General features: G+C 35.7%; 2 protein-coding genes across 2 annotated transcripts in view; one reads left to right on the top strand and one right to left on the bottom strand.

Annotated features, from left to right (window-relative positions):
- LOC114658053 (bcl2-associated agonist of cell death-like) overlaps positions 1 to 20455 on the bottom strand; it is a 695521-nt gene that overhangs the window by 225334 nt on the left and 449732 nt on the right. The gene's annotated exons all lie outside the window — the stretch shown is intronic.
- Positions 1 to 20455, top strand: part of LOC114658016 (neutral alpha-glucosidase AB-like) — a 204196-nt gene that overhangs the window by 168607 nt on the left and 15134 nt on the right. The window contains exons 17-23 of the mRNA XM_028810054.2: positions 3820 to 3921; positions 6749 to 6992; positions 15375 to 15439; positions 15779 to 15855; positions 16160 to 16234; positions 19025 to 19138; positions 19562 to 19674. Coding sequence (XP_028665887.1) covers positions 3820 to 3921; positions 6749 to 6992; positions 15375 to 15439; positions 15779 to 15855; positions 16160 to 16234; positions 19025 to 19138; positions 19562 to 19674 — 790 coding nt within the window. The remainder of the gene's footprint in view (positions 1 to 3819; positions 3922 to 6748; positions 6993 to 15374; positions 15440 to 15778; positions 15856 to 16159; positions 16235 to 19024; positions 19139 to 19561; positions 19675 to 20455) is intronic.

The raw sequence follows: 20455 nt of genomic DNA, 5'->3' as shown, positions 1-20455 counted from the left end.
AATTGCCACGGTAGCAAATTACAGAACAAGATTTTACTGTTTAATAATTTATATTTATATGAAATGTGCTTCTTATATATTACTTCATATTCTCATATGATAATGATGTTAATGTTTATATTGATTTCTGTGTTATTAAAACTGCATGTATGTGTGTATATGTATATGTGTGTATATATATATATATATATATATATATATATATATATATATATATATACTAGCAAAATACCCGCGCTTCGCAGCGGAGCAGTAGTGTGTTAAAGAGGTTATGAAAAAAAAAGGAAACATTTTAAAAATAACGTAACATGATTGTCAATGAAAGCCCGTTTCAGTCAGTAAGTCTTATGTGTGTGTTTATGTATGTGTGTATATATATGTAGATGTGTATATGTAGATATGTATATATATGTATATGTATATAAATGTTTGTGTGTGTGTATATTATATATATAATATATATATATATATATATATATATATATATATATATATATATATATATATATATAAAAAAGACAGCAACAGTTATAACAATGACAACACAATTACATTGACAATCATGTTACGTTATTTTTAAAATGTTTTCTTTTTTTTTCATAACCTCTTTAACACAGTACTTCTCCGCTGCGAAGCGCGGGTATTTTGCTAGTCTGTAATATATTTATAGTATATCTTTCTTGTGATGAAAGGACCAGAGTTAAAAATGATAAATCAAAGTATAAATAGTTTATGAAATGTATTCTACGACTTTGAGATGTTGTCATGCCAGAAACGTTTAGTTAACTAACTAAAAATTAGGGCTGCCTGGATTATTCAAGTATAATTAACTCAAAATATTATTGTATTTTTTTTTTCTTAATTGAGTAAACATTCACATCCCTTCTTCCTAAAAGTACATGTGTAATGCGTTGTAGAATGAATATACATACATAAATATGTAATTTGATTATTTTCAAGCTAAAATAGAAAAAACATTTTTAAAACTTCAAATAAAACAACTATCACATACAGTAGTATTTTTTTTTAAAGCTCTTTGCATGATTTCTTTTGCATTCAAATTCTATACAGCATTCATTCATATGCTTAATTGAATTACTTGGACAAAATTAGTTGTTAAATTCAATAAAATGGTCGATTACAGTAGGATTGCCATTAACGATTATGTTAACTATTAAAGTGTCAGCATTATTCAGTTATGGTTGATAGTTTTGCCCCATCTAATATTGGCAGATGCTATTAATGTTCTGAAAAGAACTCTGACCCTAATCTCAAAAATACCTTAGTAGGGTTTACATAAGTGCTCAGTAATTTGCCATATTTTGTAGCACAGATCAGACTCTTGCTAATTTTTCTTAACACAGACCTAGGAAATTGGTGTAAAACTGACACAAGTATATGAAACTGCAGTCATTGTACTGTATATTGTCCCAGAAGACCAAAGTTAAACTAAATGTCCAGCGCTTATTGTATAATTTTTTTTTTTTTTAAACTAAATCTGTAAATTTCTTCATGAGAATATTATAAGCCATCCCACATTGTATAAGATCATTGTATTTTATTAAAATGAATTGTAAGTGTTGAGTATGGGGTGGTGGGTTCCTATATTTATCTATAAATGAAACACATACTTCTAACTTCCACTGATGATTTAAGTATAGTTGCGGTATCTCAAATGTGGCACTTGGTGCCACGGCCCACCTGCCAAGTTGTTTTGCCTGCCTAAGGAAAAGTCATCCCTGATGGAGGATCGCAGGAATCGTGGGAAAGAGGGGTCCTTTCATCGGATTGGCTGGCCCAGCACTGTTTCAGCCGTGGAGTGGCCAAATGGGGGAGGCAGCTTGAAGGATGAGGTCTCCAGGACTCTACACAAATCCAAATCTTATTATGGGATATATCATCTACTGTTAAATTCTGCTCTGTACTTCTAAAATTTATATTTTTTATTTCTTACTATATTGAGGAATTGTTCTGTTCTGTGTATTGTATTGTATTGACCCCCTTCTTTTGACACCCACTGCACGCCCAACCTACCTGGAAAGGGGTCTCTCTTTGAACTGCCTTTCCCAAGGTTTCTTCCATTTTTTCCTTACAAGGTTTTTTTTGGGAGTTTTTCCTTCTTAGAGAGTCAAGGCTGGGGGGCTGTCAAGAGGCAGGGCCTGTTAAAGCCCATTACGGCACTTCCTGTGTGATTTTGGGCTATACAAAAATAAACTGTATTGTATTGTTATCTTAGGGATAGTTTGGCAGTGGATTGTTGTGCCAGTTGCATGCTTTGAGTAGCACTTGCTTATTTTATTTTTAGTATCGCGACACAACTCTTCATTGTTGCTAACTTTTGAAGATTAAAGTATTACCCCATCAACCCATCTTTTGCTTGTAACATCACATGATGCAGCATTGTATTGTTTAACCTAAAAGCACATACATTTTTTTTTCTGTTTTCAAATATTAAATCTATATTTTTGTGGTGGATTCAGATTAGGAGGAGTCCTTTTTGTCTGGGCACCTTGCTGGGACAATGGTGACAATTGCTTCCATCTCCAAATCTATAAAGTAGATGTATCCCACTTCAGGTGTTTCCAGACCCATAGCTCCTGCACAACTGCAAAAACAGCCAAAAAAGAAAGCTGATATAAGTATGGCTAAGTCGGTTAGTGGTAACATAAACAAGAAACCACAACTTTCCAAAACAGTTGTCAGTATATGGAGCACATCAATAGACCAAGTTAATATACAGTGTGTGTATATGTGTGTATATATACACAAAATATATAAGCAAAATTCTTGACTTCTTATCAATCCAAAAAAGAAAATGCTTGTAAAATGATTTAGTAAGAAATTTTCTTTTAGTGAAGTTTTTTTTTTTTTTTTTAAGTTTAACTTTTCTTTTAAATTACTCTTTAGTTTTGTTTAAAATTGATTCTTTGTGGTGGTTTGTCTTGCTTTCCATTAATATTTGTTCATCACTAAACTATCAAATGCTTAAAATGTATACCTTTTTTTTCTTTTGCTTTTTTCCTTTGTTTTCATTTCATTTACCAGGGTGGTATTGGTGTTTTGTTTTATTGGTCATTCATGCCGTTTCTTATTTTAATTTCAGTGCAAATGGAATGTATGCGTAATGGTTTATATTTCCACACATGTTTTCAGACTTTACAATAGTGTGCTTATCATTTGTTGAACAAACTGAGTGAGGAAGTGGTTATCTATAATGAGTGCAGTTCCCCTTATGTCCTTTCAATAATACACGTGTACTATATTTAAGGTTCCTTCGCGTTCAACCTGTCGCCTCTTCTGCTTTTTTTCTTGCCTTTGTTAAAAATATTTGTTCTGTTTAAAATTAACACGTGCTAATCTATTGAACATTGTTTTTGACATATTCACTTACCCTTTATATCCTAAAAAACTTACAGTAACATTTCATTTATTTTTAAGGTATTTGTTATTCCATTGATGATATGATCCCAAAATAATGTTATTGTTTCTAATTCATGTATTTTTTCCTAGTTCTGTTGGCTTTGAGAGATGGATGTTTGCAGCATTACAAGATTATAGGTTTTTATGTATTAGCTGCCATCTCACCCCAGATCATTTGTGTTGCTGCTGCTACTTAGTTCTACACTGTACAGATTTAATTGAGTAGAAGTGAAGATCTTTCGATTACCACAACCTTGATTATTTTCAGTTTCTCTTTTCAATCTGATTTAAGACTGGTGAAATCTTAGTATATTTGAGTCAAGTAGGAACTGTAACATTGTCAAGAGCAGAAAGTATGATTGCTGAAAAAGTTATTCCTGTAATTATTTTTTCTTGCAGGGGCTGTTTGGACTGGTGACAATGCTGCTGAGTGGGATCATCTCAAGATTTCCATTCCTATGTGTTTAAGCCTTGGGTTAGCTGGAATTTCCTTTTGTGGAGGTGAACTTTTATTTTGGGAAAAAATACTGTTAAAATATTTAGGTTTTATTTTTACAATGTTTTAAGAAAATTGTGTATTTTTGTGACTGAATGAAATGTTTGCATTAGTTTAAATCTTACATTTATGTTGTATTAGCTTCTGGGTCATATCTAGTTGTACTTTTGTCATATCAGATGTATGGGTACAGATTATTATTGATGGAAGGAACCCACATGTTGTGGGGTTTGCAGCTTGTAGAAATTGTTGAAAATAGCATAAGATAGCAGCAGCTTAGATATGCAATTTATTGTGGTGTGGCAGCTGAAATATTATTTTTTACCTTATTAAACTTAATCTGATCTTATGTTAAGGTAATGAAAAGACCAATTTATACATTTGTAGTTTGTTGCCATTTTAGGTAGTTTGTGAGTGCAGAGGCAGGGGAAGAAACCCTTAGGTAAAACTAATGACAAGAGTTTGAAGTCATTCAAAAATAAATAAAAAATAAAGTACTATATGATAGGAATGTGACCAAAGTATTTGGGTCATTTTGAGTGACCTGCTCACTTAAAATTCTAAGGATTTTGAAAATTCTCCAGAGTAAACGGGAGATACTAAAGGACCAGACAAGGGTGATTATCTCAGAACCACATTGCTGTGTGATGGAGATACTGTAGACCATTGTCATGCATGTTGACAGTGAAGAAATTCACATGGCCATATCATAATTAAGAGACAGAGTATTTAACAGTAAGAAAGAAAGTATTTTTGTTTATATTCCATTAAGTTATTAATACCTTTGATTATGTGTGGAAATTTTAAGTTATCTACTGTATATACTGTATTAAGGACTTTCTGTATTTACAAGTTATGAATGAAAATTTTAAGCCTAACTTGCTGAGACACCAATAAACTAGTTTTTATTTTTCAACATAATTCCTGTGAACATTAATACACTTGTTATAGTGTTCACATGCCATTTTTGATTTTATAAGGATGGGGTGGGAGGGAATTTTTTTATCTGCTCATGAAACTACCCTTTAGTACAGTAGCACTTTTGCCATCTATCACTGGTATATGGTGTACCAAAAGGTAGACCTTCAGATTAAAGCTCAGGTTGTATGCACACAGAACCAGGACTGGAAGTAGGTTGTTGTGGTACCTCTTTGAAACTTAGTTAAGCAGAGCAGTCCTTTTAGCTCATACAGTGTAAACAAAGACATCGTTGTAAAGCACAACTGGGTGTGCTCCACAACTTTCCTTGCAACATTTCCCAGTTTGTCTGCTGTCAAACCATTACAGAATAATAATAACCAGTAATATGGATATTTTAAGGAATGTGATTGATATTGACACCGCCCTCAACATCCAAATATCATCTTGCTAGTGTTGAATTTCTTTGGTTGTTTGGTTCTTTTTTTTTTTTTTTTTTTTATAGGAATTACTTTGCTTCTAGTGTTTTGATGGTGGTTTGCTTCTGGGTCATAGTGATCTAACCTAGTTTCATCCCCAATTATGAAACACTTCTTATGGATTTTCCATTCTGAGGTTATTTGAATGTGGTGATGCTTTATATCAGAAGTGAAGCATAGACCCTACTTTATTAGTTAAATAGTGGCTTTCACTGACCCATAACTAATGCCTATAGTGTCTCCTTTTGCATATTTGGTAGACAAGTAAACTTGGTTCAGGAACAAGAAACATGATAGAAACTTATATTTTATTTATTTTAGTAGAGTGAATCTACTTCTGCCCATTTACTAAATCGGTAGTATAGAATACACCTTTACTTCTAACTGTGGTTCAGTGATATTTCAGTTTTGGTAAATCATTTTACTCTTGCAAATTACATCTAATGGGCTCTTCAGTGATGTTGCTTGATTTCAAGAGATTTAGTTAGGATTTTCTGGACAATTATGTGTTTTTTAAATGTCTCTCTTACAACCTCAAGGGTAAGAACTAGTGAACCTCGGAATTTCAAAGTCTCTAAATATTGTAATTCTATAGTATGTCACATTGAAAATACAGCTGTCCATTCCAAAGCACAGCCATAAGGTGTCACTCAACCAGAAGACTGGTGGGAGCTTTGTTCAGTTAAAAAGAGCATACAATGCCTATAAAATATTCATAAGCACCCCCCAGCTCCAGTAGATTTGTTGATATTATGCTTGTTTAATTATTTTACAACATTCACTTAGTCAATTTAATTGTTCTTTTGACATTGATCATTAGAAAAAGATCCCTTAAATGCTAAAGTGAAACAAATGTCTCCAAATTGAAGTAAATTTATTACAGCTGTTAAACGCAATTTTGTAATTGCTATGTCTCAGCATTGCTAATGGCTGCTGCATATTCATCCACTTCAAAACTTTTGCTTAATTTGTAAGGGTTTTATATGCATATCCATACTTGGAGAGGCTGGGAGCATGCACTGATAACGCGTTGCCACATCCACCACACAACAAGCCACCTGGATTGGGACCTGAGTGCAGTGGGTGACAACTTGGCACCACACTGGAACAGTGTGAGGTTTTTCATGGTGGCTAAAGTGCCAATCCTGCCACCAACCCCCAAGTTTTCCCTGTAAGCAGTGCTGCATGCAGATTAATGTCATATTCAGGATGAAACAATTGCAGGTTAAGGGCCTTGCTCAACGGCCCACCGGAGCAGAGTTGCTTCTGGCATTTACATAATTTGAACCGTTAATTTCCAAATTGCCGGCGCAGATCTCTAGTCTCAGAGCCAGCACGCCACCCCATACTTGCAAAATTGCCATAAATTAAGACGGCTTTATCCTGAGACTTGTCTATGCTTTATTTTGTAATAAGTAACTTATTTATTTTTCAGCTGATGTTGGAGGTTTCTTCAAGACTCCAAGCACAGAGTTGTTGGTCCGTTGGTACCAAATGGGTGCGTACCATCCATTTTTTCGGGCTCATGCCCACCTGGATACACCAAGACGAGAACCATGGCTATTTGGGGAAGAAAACACTAAACTGATCCGCTCTGTAGTTCGTGAGCGTTATGCACTCCTTCCATTCTGGTACACTTTGTTCTACAATGCATATCGCACTGGAGTGCCCGTCATGAGGTAATACTGCAACTTGTGCATTTTGGACTTTTGTATGCTTTGTTTGAATTAATTTTTTGACACTAGTTAGGGATGCTCCAAATGATTGGCCACCATTCAGTAAATTGACCAATCAAAAAAAAAAAAAGATTTTCAGCACCTGCTTTTCTAAGCTTTACAGCAATTTAGTTGTTGTGCTCCTTCATTCATGATGTTACAGTAGCTGAGCCAGTACGCAGTTTTATTTATTTGTGCAGCAGACTTCTTTCAGTGGAAACAAAGTGCAGCTTGTGTAGGCTTGTTTTATCAGCAATTTGGAATATTAATAGAAAAAGGAATCAAAGTCGTTGTCGTGCAATTAGACATACGACAAGCTACTTAAGTGAATTCAGACCTTTATATTTTGTCCTTTAAAACAGATGCCATTTGAGTTTGGACAGTGAGCTTGTTTTCAGTGTAGCAGCTTACATTTTTAATTGGAAAAAGAAAAGATGAATTTGAAATTAGTGCTTGATAAACAGTAGGCATTTTGAAAGGTTTGTACTGTGCTTAATATTTGTTGCTGTGTGTCCAGCATCAGTTTTGGAAAAATAAAGTAATACATAATTAAAATGGTAATCCCTATTTATAATTACATGAGTTACAAATGTCAAGCTGATAACACTGAGAGAAAAATCTGTATAAATAAATAAATGTATATTTTTTACAGTAAACAGATTTAAAATGATTAAAACCAATAAGTGCATGTATATTTACATTTAAGCAGTTTAATTGCCAATATCAACTGATCGTGTGTATAGTTTATTTTACACATTTCTCCAACACTACTTTTTTTAATTAAACTTTATTTCAGATAAGTACATTTTAGCGAAATTTAAACATGACAGCTTGTAATTATAAGAAGCATTTTATTTTCTTTTGTTCCGCAAGTATTATAGGTGTACAATTTTGTATATATTTTATTAAAGTATGTATTGTAAGGAAATTTTATCTATTTTAGTATTTTTATGGCCACTGAACAATAAGCCTGCAGAATTTTTAATTTTGGTAATAAAAAAAGAACAGTTAACACCTGAGGTCTATAGTTTAATTATATAAATGCCAAAGTTAACACTTTAATATGGGACATAACAATTCTGTATGTCTAGTTATGCAGGAGCTTAGTGTAAAAAGTTTTTTACAGGGACAAAGGGGAAATCCTGTATTAGAATTGGCCGATCTAATAACATGCAATCAGTGATTGGTGTCAGCCTTAAAAAACCTAATCAGAGTATTCCTACTGTTGTGGATTGATCAGTTAGTGCAAATTGCCATAAACATTTATTGCTTGTAGCTGCTTTATAAATCTATTTTCAGTTTATTTAAATAAAATGCTGCTTATGTTTAATTTATAAGAAATTAATAAAAAAAAAATGTTAATATATTGTAGGTATCACTTTGGTAATGTGCTCCCTAATACAAATTTCACTGATTTATCTCCAAATGTTTCCTGTTACGTATAATTTTTTAGAGGGCACTGTTCTGCAATATTAGGAAAATCGGACATGGTCAAATATGTTACCGCCTGTGTAGGACTTTGTTTATTGTATAATGTAGCACTTTTGCAGTCAGTGTTTCAGTTCTTCAGATTCAAAAAGTTTTGGAAAATTACCAGGGGTGTCCATGTTAATCAAGAGATACCCTGTAAATTTTCTTTTGATGTAAGATCAATACTTTCCAAGAGATTTGATTTTTCCATCAAATTTCACAAGTCCATTGCTCAAGAACCAAACCAACTAAGCAGGCTCAGACTTTGCACGCTAGTTTAGTATGTGATGAAATTAAAACATATGGTCCAGATGACCCTGCATGGTCAAAGCAGCCCCTTGAAATTGGCCAAAATTAAATTTTTGCCTTGGCTATTTTTTGGCCTCAGAAGCACATTCGATGTCACTCTTCGATTACGTCACTCTCTGGGTGTCTTGTCTGTTGTCTCACTGTATACTGCAAACACCGTGAGTGATGTTTCGGTGAGGGAAACATTTTATTCGCAACTTTGCTCTGTGCTTGATTGGTGTCCACAAGGTGACACTCCTCTGGTCATGGGTGACTTCAATGAAGCCACTGACAGGGCAGGCTGTGAGGATTGTCTGTCCCCATGGGTCTTGTGACTGTGGTGAAAGCGGCTTCATGTTCCTTGACTTTGCAGAATGTCAGGGGCTGTGAATTGCTGAATCCTGGTTCAAGTGCCCTGAGCTGCATTGTTGGAATTGGTACTCCAGTACTAGTGGTGCGGTGAAGAAGATTGATCACATCCTTGAGAGCAGATGCTGGAGGCTCTTACAAAACTGCAGGGTCTACAGAAGTGCTCAGTGTGAATTCTGACCACAGACTTGTTGTTGCTACTCTGAAGATCTAGCTTAGGTCCAGTAGGTTATCGCCTACTAGGAAAATGAAGCTGGATCTGCCCAGACTCCAAGATCAGGCTGTTTCTGACAAATTTGCACAGTTTATGTGAGGAACTTACAGATTCGGGTGTGACTGACGATCCTAATGTGATGTGGGAGACCTTTCGTGACAAGACCCTGAAGGTTGCTGAGGGTTGTGTTGGTGTTACCGGTGTTTCCAGAAGGATGTGTTCCTTCTCGCAGGGCACTCTGAATATCATCGAGAGGAGTCACAGAGCACGGTTTGATGGCAACTCTAGTCTTTACCAGGAACTGAGAAGGACGGCGGCAAGGGCTCTGAGGGCAGATAAGGAGGCATTTCTTAGAGGAATCTGTGAGCAAGTGATACATCATCTATGGTCTAGTGACCCATGTCCTGCTTACAGAGGAATCAAAGCCTTACGCACTTCCGAATCCATATCTCGGAGAGTCATAGTCGGGGTGGCTGATGGAACGGTCCTTATGAATGGCATTGCAGTTATGACCAGCTGAGCTTGCTACTTTGAGCAGCTGTTTAAAGCTGATCCTCCAGCTAGGACATTGGATATCTCTGGGCCCATGGTTCTTGAGGCTGATCTTCCAATCAGCTGAGGGTAGGGAAGGCTGCAGGGATCCGAGGTATCCGGAGTGAACTTCTCCCGGCGAGTCGTAAGGCTGTCCTCCTGGCAGTGCAAGTACCGTATATACTCGAATGTAAGCCGAGTTTTTCAGCACCCAAAATGTGCTGAAAAGCGTCACCCTCGGCTTATATTCGAGTCAGGTCCCCCTGCCCCCTGGTATACGAACAAGCCAGTTTCAGTTTGTGCGCGCTGATGATTTCCACACGTGTTTAGTCTCTCCCTGTGCATTCCTTTTTGGGGGGGTAGGGGGGAGGGAGAGAAGGAGAGAGAGAGAGCATATTGTTTTTGTTGACCCTTTTCTCCACATACAGAGCTAGTTTACTGTTTTTCTTTGAAATAAATACTCAAACATTTAACCTACTGATGCCTCAATTAATGTATGGTAATTTTATTGGTATTTATTTTGATTGTTGAAACTTACCAGTAGCTGCTGCATTTCCCACCCTATGCTTATACTCGAGTCAAGTTTTTCCAGTTTTTGTAGGTAAAATTAGGTACCTCAGCTTATATTTGGGTTGGCTTATACGCGAGTATATACGGTAATCTTTACAGTGTCATGAGGTTTGCTGGAAAGGGGTGTGTTGCACTCTTGATCTATGCAAAAGTACAAATGTCCAAGTATTTAGAGTCCTAGTGCTTCCGGTCTTGCTATATGGTTGCGATACTTGGACGCTATCCAGTGACCTGAGACAAAGACTGGACTAATTTGGTACTGTGTCTCTTCGGAGAATCCTTGGGTAACACTGGTTTGACTTTGTGTCGAATGAGCAGTTGCTCATGGAGTTCCAAATGAGGCATGTTACCTGCATTGTGAGGGAGCATCAGTTACAGCACTACGGCCATGTGGCATGATTCCCTAAGTGTGATCGCAGGATCCTCATTGTTGAGGAACCAGAGTGCCTGGACTAGGCCGGGGAGATGTCCATGTAACACCTGGCTGCGGCCAATAGAGGATCATTTCCAGAGGGTGGGACTGGACCGCGTGTCTGACTGGGAGGTTGCCAGTCAGGATCCCGAGCATGTTTCATTGTGTGGTGGCTGCGGCAACGCACAGTATCAGTGCATGCTCCCCAATCTGACCTTACCTGAGAAACAGATAACTATGTAGGCTTTCAAAAAAGCAATAAACAAAAAAATAACACTATCAGGGTTTGAACAGCAGACCTTTCAAATCCAAAAAATTCATTTTCGGGGCACCCTAACGGCATGTGGCAATCTGCAGATAATTTTAAAAATATTTTTCATTTATTCTACTTGGTCCCCCCTTTCTCAAAACACAAACCTTTCTTTACTTATCCAGATCTTTCATGTTTATTCTCCATCCTTAACATAGGTTGAATGTGCCATGTGTCAATAATGGTACTAGAGTTTTCCTTCAGTAAGTTATCAAAAATGCCGAACTTTTCTTCATATCAATTGATGATGTCCTATCTCATGTTGGTGAACAGACGATGCAATTCTCCATGGCTAAAAGAGTACCTGGTCCTCGAATACTAGTGTTACATCCTTACAGAAGATGGCAAACTCAGTCAGCAGTCAGTCAGGTGTCTGGTGAAGTCAGTCAGTTGACTCCAAATATACACCACTGAAGCAGCAGCTGAGATCCTACCCTCTCATGATCGCACTCCTGATGGAGTAGATGTTTCCCTCACATTAGACCAATATCTTGTTGGGTGCATGTATGATGAAAAATATTGGATTGATGTGATTCGTGATGAGAGTGAAATGGAATCGGACATCCTGGTATGTTTCCTGCATTCAAACTATCCTGCACTGTCTTGGCCACCTAAAGACGATATTTGTTAGGTGCCAATACAATGTGTCATTGCGCTACTTAGTGCACCTACAAGGCTCAGTGGGAGGTAGTACCGTCTTGATCTCAAAGACAAAGATGCCCTACACTCTGTACTTCGATTGAGACAGAAATGAAATGGGTCACATACCTGTTGCTAGATGTTAACATTTCATTATAAATATTGTTTTAGTTAATGATAAATCAAGCAGCAGCTGTTCATGTGTTGTAATTAATAAGCCTTTAGTAATTTACTTTTTCCATTAATCCTATACCCAAGTTAGTGATAAAGAACTTGATGATTATCATTACTGACAAATGGTGAAATTAACCCATGCTTAAAATGGAAAATAAAAATGAAAGATTCACATAAGAAAAGTAAAACTTGTTTTTTTAGAAAGAAGGGACTGTGTAGGATACAGGAAAAATAATTTTAAAAATGTCTGCACATTCCCATAGTGCATTAAGATGGTCTGAAAATTAGACCCAAAATGATTTTGCACATTTCAGAGGTCAGCTGGTCAAACCCTGATGCAGTAAGTTTGTTTATAACCTTTTGATAAGCCCCGTATAGATATCTAAACATGGAAAAAATTTCAGAAGGCTGTATCAGTTAGAAGTATGCTTTCTGAAAGACAATTCATGGCAAAGCCAAAAACACACTATTTTTTTCCATTTTTTGAAGATCTGCTCTTACCAAGTGGTATCATTTGGACCAAAATGTTGATTTTGCTATGTACAACACTTTGTAACGCCTCCCAATATAGGAATTTGAAAGTACATTGACCGTTTTTAGTTGTTTGCATGCGCCATCCTTATAATAAAAGAAAAAAAAAATTGTATTACTTACCGGTTTGTTCCTTGGGTGCACAAGTGGAGCAGCTGTGGGTTGTCGGGCTTGGTGCAGACAGGGTGGCGCATGTTTCATGCAAAGGGCCCTCGGCTGTGTGTGCGCGTGCCTGCTGCCCATCATGCTTCGTCCTGGCATTTTTCTGATGCGGCCGTGGTGTTTGGAGGCTGCATAATAACAGACAGATGCATGACGGATGCCAGTCGTGGGCGTAATAGAAGGACGTGGTGCAAGGAGTATTGGCAACATAAGCGCACACAATGCAGTTGGCACAGATGATTCTTAGGATAGGTGTGTGACTAGGGAGCGCGAGGGGTGTTAGACCCGAGTCAGGTGATGGTTGAACCAGGATTAAAGCCAGTCTACGCAGTTCGGACTAGGAGGTCAATGCATGACAGCAGGGTGATGTATCGGCAGGGAATAGAGTTGTATTCTGATTTGCCAGGACAAGTCTGCCTTTACCCCGAGTTTTTGGATAGGGGAGAAAGCAGGCTAAAACTTTTTTAATTAGCTCTTCAAAAAAAAAAAAAAAAAAGGGGTTGATCCTTGGTGTGTTTTTTTATTTTGGAACATTGTTTTTGGTGTTTGCCATGTATGGAATGCAGTTTTTGGAACTTTTTTTTTTGTTGTTGTTGTTTTTTCATCTTAATTCATCATTGCAGTGTTTGGGTGTTTTTTTTATAATTTTTTCATGGATTTTTTTTTCTTAAATGCACCTTTTTAGTTGCTTCATCAGTTGTCTGCCTCCCTTATCGTCCAGCTGACTCTTGGCCCTGATGCTTCATGTCCCCAAGTTCCTGCTAAAGCCTATGATGGGTTCTCTGGGGTATGACATACCTATAAAGGTACCAGTTTGCAAAATTTGAGCCTGCTTAGGTGGTTTAGTTTTTGGAATATGGTCTAGTGAAATTGATGAAAAAATAAAGCTGTGTCAAATTTGACAGCTCTCCTTACAAAATTGGCTATATCTTGGAAAGAACTGGTCTTACATCAAAATAATTTTACATGGTGTCTCCTAGATAACATTGGTACACCTGGTATTCTTTCAGAACTTTTTGAGACTGAAGTGCGTGGGATTTCTGTAAAATTGGTTGATTTGACATGGAACTCCTTATAGCTTGTGCTGTGACTTGGATTTCAATTTGTTCTTTGAGACAGAACTTGTTTTTTTTTCCTTAATTTCTTCAAGTACTCTGGTTTTTATAGGCAATGTTCAGCATCTAATCATTTAAGCTAATAAAACAGATTCTGTAATACATTATGCAGTTTATGAATTTCTGTGAATAAGTAAATTTTAGGGGAAACAGAATCTGAAAACCAGTTTTAATATTAATCAAGTACCACGTGGCAAAATTGAAGAAAGTATAGTCTTCTACATAAGCACCAACTTTGGATTTTACTTAAGCTCTATATTTTCCAAATAACTCTCTCTACAAAGAAAAACTTAAAGAATACTCTAACCAATGTTACTTACCCATGTGCTTGTACTGATGGCTGAGGGAAAAAAAAGTAATTACGTTTTCCTATGAAACAGATAAAGTTCAGGGTATAATAAAGACAAAAGTGACTAATGCTGTACATCAGCAAAATAATGTGAAAAAATGCCTATGGAGGCATGTATATTATCATATTTTTTTTTTGTTTCGGTAAAATATTTGTTAAATAAATACTTCCAGAAATATCAGCACTTATAAACAGGAAACCTAAAGCCTCGTAAGAATTACAGGACTCTTGACAAATGAATAAGGGAGAAGGCAGATCTTCAATTTAAGAAGAATTTCTATCAACCAGTTTTGGCTGTGTGCCTAATGTGGACTAAAATAGAAATTTTTTTTTTTTTTTGCAAAACTGAGTGTAGGGGACTATTAAATATTACTTTGAATTGAAGTAAGGCTCATATGATTACAATTTTAATTTCATTAAAATAAGAAGTAAAATTGTCAATATTCATTGGTAAATGAAGAAACCAACCAGAGGTTATTTTCTGTTGTATGTTTTAAGTTGTAGCATGCAATAATTTAATAAATATTGCAGTATCCAATAAATAATGGTTTATGTACTCTGCCACAGAATATTGACTTTTCAATTAAAATACGTAGGTAAACTACATCACTCATGCAATGGTGTTTATTTAAAAAAAACACATCTGACATTTACAATAAACACAAAAATGACAACTGAATTAAACATAAAGTGTGTGGATTTTAGTTGTCACTATATCTGGTCATATGCTACTGTCTGTTTCTGTCAAAACATTTTACTGCATGTATTCACAGATCTTGAATAGCCTGCCTTAGTACATCATGTGGTGAGACACAATTTGTTTAGTGCTGCAGAGATGGGAGTGTTTCAGCAGGTTGAATGAAAGACTTGTAAAGCAAGTGGAAGTGGTTTGTTAGGGGAAAAAAACTGCTTCCAATCGATCCTCTAGACTTAAAAGAATGATTGTAATTATTTAGGAGATGAAAATATTTGAGAAGTATTATTGCCCAGTCCTACATTTTTTTTTATTTTTTTTTTTTTTAATGTACACACATGTTATAGATTGTATCCATCTATAGTTTAAAACTGGCAGGCCTTAAGTTAGTGACAAGGAGCAAACAGCATGCTCCATTCAGGAAAACTCAGATGTTCTGATAAAAGTTTACGTTAATTTATAACTGATGTTCTGTAAACCTATACTTACATGTTTATATACTTTGTTCTTTTATACAGGCCGTTGTGGGTTGAATTTCCTGCAGATGTTACAACATTTGCAATTGATAATGAATTTATGCTTGGTATGTACAGTATTTTCTTTTAAAAATGCATGCTTTCAAGGGTCTTAAATGATATGATTTGAGTTGCTTTAAAGTATCACATTACAGAAAAGGAAAATTTCTGTCGTAGAGAATGGAAATTGAAAAGACAATGAAAATCCCTATTATGATCTTTTGATAACTCTTATTATAAGTATGTTGGCAGTGTCCTTGGTATTATTGCTAATTAACATTAGTTTTTTTTGTACTTTTTTTTCCTATCAATTTAAACTAACTTTTATCAATATAAACTGTCTTAGCCATTGCTGAAATTATTTTAATATCAGTCAGAAGTTTAAAAACTTAATCCTTTTTCTGCAGGTAATGCGTTGTTAGTTCATCCTGTCGCTGAAGAAGGCTCAAGGGGTGTCACGGCTTATCTCCCAGGCACTGGAGAGGTTAGCATCATTGCATTTTTGATATATTTTTGCCATCTGTTATCTTGGATAGTAAGTAGCCTACAAAGCATTATTTGCAATGTATTTGGTGCTTTTAAAATCAAATGTTTGGCTATAATCTAAAAATATTGTTACAAGATTGTATCTGTTTAAACAAATCTGTGTGTAATAGTACTCTTTGTGTATATGTGATCTTGTGTTATGAATGGTACTGGTCATCATTTTTACTTTTTAACTTTGATTGTGCAAAATTCTGAGTTACTTAATAAAGCTATTTTTTTGTTTTATGTCTGACTATTCTTAGGTTTGGTATGATGTTCGTTCTTTCCAGAAATACATTGCCCCCCAGCAGCTGTACATACCTGTCACCATGAGCTCGGTAAATACATATGTTTATTAAAAAAAAAAAAAAAAAAAAAAATTTGCTTGTTGTATTCCAATACGAATTGGGATATTCTGAGTGTAAAGGTACTAATTAATAATTCATGTATTTGCAGCTCAGTTTTAATTTTAAATGACATTTGCCATGCTGGGTAATTTTGCTTTTGTAGCAAAAAACATGAACTAAATATTTTATCCAAATATTTGTAAAAGAAGTCGATAGATTTCATGTCAGCCTGAGGCAAACAAGTTCATAGTGTGCAGATTTTAAAACAAGAGTCAAGTATTCTTCAGTGATAAAACACTGGGTTTGATAGGATTTTTGCCAGTAGTGTTGAAGGTAATGAGAAATTTATTGTGTACCAAGTATGTTCTGGCAATCGGACAGTTGCTTTATACTGGTGAAGTGCCTGATGACTACAAAGTTGAAAAGTATGGAAACAAAATTGGAAATAATTTAGGACTCTTGTATGAAATATACTAAATTGCAGCTAACAGTTTCGTAGAGGAGGGTCCTGCCTAAATAAATCAGGTTTTTTTTTTTGTTTTTTTTTGTTTTTTTTTTAATATAAAGACCAAGGACCATTGGACATGTTTACCTTAGGTCTGTCATCAAATGTGGCCCAAGGTGCTCTGGTACCAGGTATACCTATGAGCCTTCTTGTGTTTGAACATGGTGTTGGTTATGAACAAACCATGACTAGCAGAAAAGATGGAGGCAGGCTGTTTATCCCCACCACACTCCTCAAGGGTTCTCTGTCATACCTAACATGAGGATTGAAGTCCCCCACTAAGACCAGAGTCAATAAGCAGCACCCTTTCAAGCTCACCTTCCTCTAAGAATGCTGTTTGGTACATACACACAAGCAATCACGGTTTTCCTCTCTGCTACTCATAGGCATATTGAGGCATCGAGAGAGAACTCCAATGCATAGCCCTCATCCAGGGGCTTAAGAGTATCCCTATACCCACTGAAGGTCTTTCAAATATGGGAACTCCAGAGTAGGAGAGAGACCACTCCTGATGAAGTTAGTTTCCATAACCCACTTTTCCATCTCCCACACCATCTCGGGCTCCATCCCTGCCAGAGAGATAATGTTCTAAATTCCCAAACCCAGTCTCTATTGCCTGGAAGTATTCCATTTAGGCAGTCTTTGTCTGTGTCTGCTATTAAACTTGCAAGAAGTGAGCCCACAGGACTGTTCCACTTCACTATTTCAAATGTTGTATGGATTTCCCGACCACAAAACTCTCTCTGAACCAGTTGATCTTCATCCTAGTCCTTGCCTATAGTCATGGATTGTGGGTAATATGGAAAAAAGAATGAGATCACAAGTACAATTCAGGAGAACCTCAGAGTAGAGTTGCTGCTCCTCTTGATCAGTTGATGTGGTTTGGGCATGTCTTAAGAATGCCTCTGGGGCTGTTCTGGTACATCCATATGGACTGAAACCCTGCAGCAGACCTAGAACATGTTATTGGGATTATATCTCTATATCTTGGGAATTCCCCAGGTAGAGCTGGACTCTGTGTAGCTCGGGAAGGGAAGTCCAGGCTAACCTGCTTGGCCTGCTGTTACTGCAGCCCTCGACTGGAGACGCAGATGAGAAGATGAACTAATGTTTACTTAAAATTTCTTTAAAATCCTTTCATGCAGTTCCACAACAAATACTAATTTTAATGCCATTTCCTTTTGAGATAACTTAATAAACTGGACATCAAGTTATTTAATAGTCCAGGAACAAAGAATGCTATTTACAATGTTATCCATTCTATAATGTGTAAAGTTCCCCAGAGATTTGTGTTTGGACAGTTTTTAATTTATGTGAATCACAAAGATTCTGATAGTTAGTAAACTCATGAAATTTACAGATGACATTAATAAAATCTAAGTAGGCAGTAAAAACAAGGGGAAAAGACAATCTAAACAATACTTTGGGGGGGGTGGGAGGGGATGCAGTTTAATGTAGAGAAGTGCTGTAAGTAGGCAAAAAATATTACTTACAAAAACAAAACGCTTCTCTCCAGGATGCTGATGATGCTGTTCTGCAGGAAGCAACTTTTGAAAAGGTTTTTAAATTTATGCAACATATTCTGCATCTAGGCAATGTGGCATAGCAATTAAAAAGTTGAAACGTTAGGTTATACGGTAAAATTGATTGTATAATATTCCCTGGTATATAATTTAATGCTATATAATGTGTGAGATCACATCTGGAGTACTATACGCTTCTTGGGTCATATTGCAACAAAAAGGATTAGCAGCTGTAGAAGCTGAAAAGAGCAGTTAAATGCATTCCTGGACTAAAGGGTATGTCTTACTCTAAGAGGCCAAGAAAATTAAATCTCTTTAGTTTTGTATGGATGGTGCTACATTAGGATTTAATCCAGGTCTTCAGACCTGTCAGAGGCATTGGAAATAGTGTTTGAGGACACCAGTGAAAACTAAGGGGGAGTGAGTGCATTCATGACACAAGCATAGAAATCATTAATTTACCTAGAACATTATGTGAACCAGCTAACCAGGGAAACCTGATGTAGTGAATGGTCTCCTTGTTTATGAAACTTTTTGTTTTAAAACATAATTCATAGTTTCTAATTAATCCATTTGGCCTGGTGCATACAGTATAACCAGAAATGGTTTTTGTATTGTAATTTTAAGATGTTTCAAGTGATTTATGATATTAAAAATAAAATTTCTTAATATGCACAGATCCCCAAATTGAAACAATGTGTTGGACAGTAATTACATTTTTCTTTTTTTTTTTTTTCTTTATAAAAAAAAAAGGTACCAGTTTTTCAGCGTGGTGGCACCATTATACCACGAAAGAATCGTGTTCGGAGGTCATCATCTTGCATGATAAATGATCCATATACTTTGTATGTGGCACTGAGTTCACAGGTAAGTTAAGTTGATCACTACTTTATGGGTGAAAATAGAAATGTTTAACTGTTTCTTCCATTTCCCTGCAACTTCAAAACCCCAAATACATCATACCTAAAAACATAAAACATATATACTGTGTTATGAAAACATTGCGGTCAGAATAGAGAGTTATGCTTGTACACTTTTTTGAATTGTTTACCAATATACAGGTAAGCTTAAAGTTTCCTAAATGGTGCAAGATTATGTTTATATTTATGTTTCACAAGAAGTAGTTCTTTAGTAATTTTTGTTTAACATTTTAGATTTTTTTTTAGCTTTACATAATGAAATATTAGCATTAAATATGCAAAGCAGAAATCTGTATTTTATATTTTTTAGAACAGAGTTTAAAGCTACAAGATAGCCAGTGGTCATAGACATTCTCATTCTATTTAACAGAATACAGCTGACGGAGAACTCTATGAAGATGATGGACACAGTTTTAACTTCCAAACCAAAAAAGAATATATTCACAGAAAATTCACCTTTATCAATAATATCCTTACCTCAAGGTAATCTTTAATATAAAAGATTAGAAGATGTGTTCATTTATGCTTTGCTTAACAGTTCTGTGATAATTGGTAAGGTTGTCTGTGCTCAATTTTGACTGCAGAAAAAAAAAATTGTGGTAATTTCTAAGCCCAGTTCATCCAAGGACAAGGTACTTTTTCCCCAAAGTCCATTCCACTCACTCCCAACCTCAAGGACATATTCTAAATATGAGTAGAAATAATTGTTTATTTAGCAGACACCATTATGCAAAACAGATGAGAGGCCAGAACATTTTATATCCAAACAGCATTTATGTAGTGCATTTTGATAAAAGAATATAGCCCAAAGTGCTTTAATATGATGGTGATGATGATAGTAATAATGATAATGGCTAATTAGAGCTTAGCTACAATGCCCTCATTCCTAGTGAGTGGTAGGTTGAAAGTAAAAGGTCATCTGTAGCTTAAAATAAAGTTCTTAGATTTCCTGTGCTGCTATTTATAATTTTAGGGAAACTGGATTGTCTCACAGATTGAACTAAAATATTTTATGTACTGCTCTGCTATTTTGTAGCCTTTTAGCGCTCCCTTTCAAGTTTCAAAACTGCTTATGCTTTCCATGATAATATTGCTGTGTCTTAAGTTTTTTCAGAGGCTAATAAGTCAACTGCTGCCCTTTGTTTTGCATTAACATTGTTGACCTTACTGTTGAAATTGCAGGCTATATAAGTATAGATTTTGCAGTAATGCTAATTATTTATAATAATAAAGAGTATGATGTCATATGGCATCAAAAACATCT

The sequence above is a fragment of the Erpetoichthys calabaricus genome, chromosome 1 (assembly GCF_900747795.2).
Source record: "Erpetoichthys calabaricus chromosome 1, fErpCal1.3, whole genome shotgun sequence".
In the NCBI taxonomy this organism is placed as follows: domain Eukaryota; kingdom Metazoa; phylum Chordata; class Cladistia; order Polypteriformes; family Polypteridae; genus Erpetoichthys; species Erpetoichthys calabaricus.
This window is presented reverse-complemented; position numbering and strand designations above follow the sequence as displayed.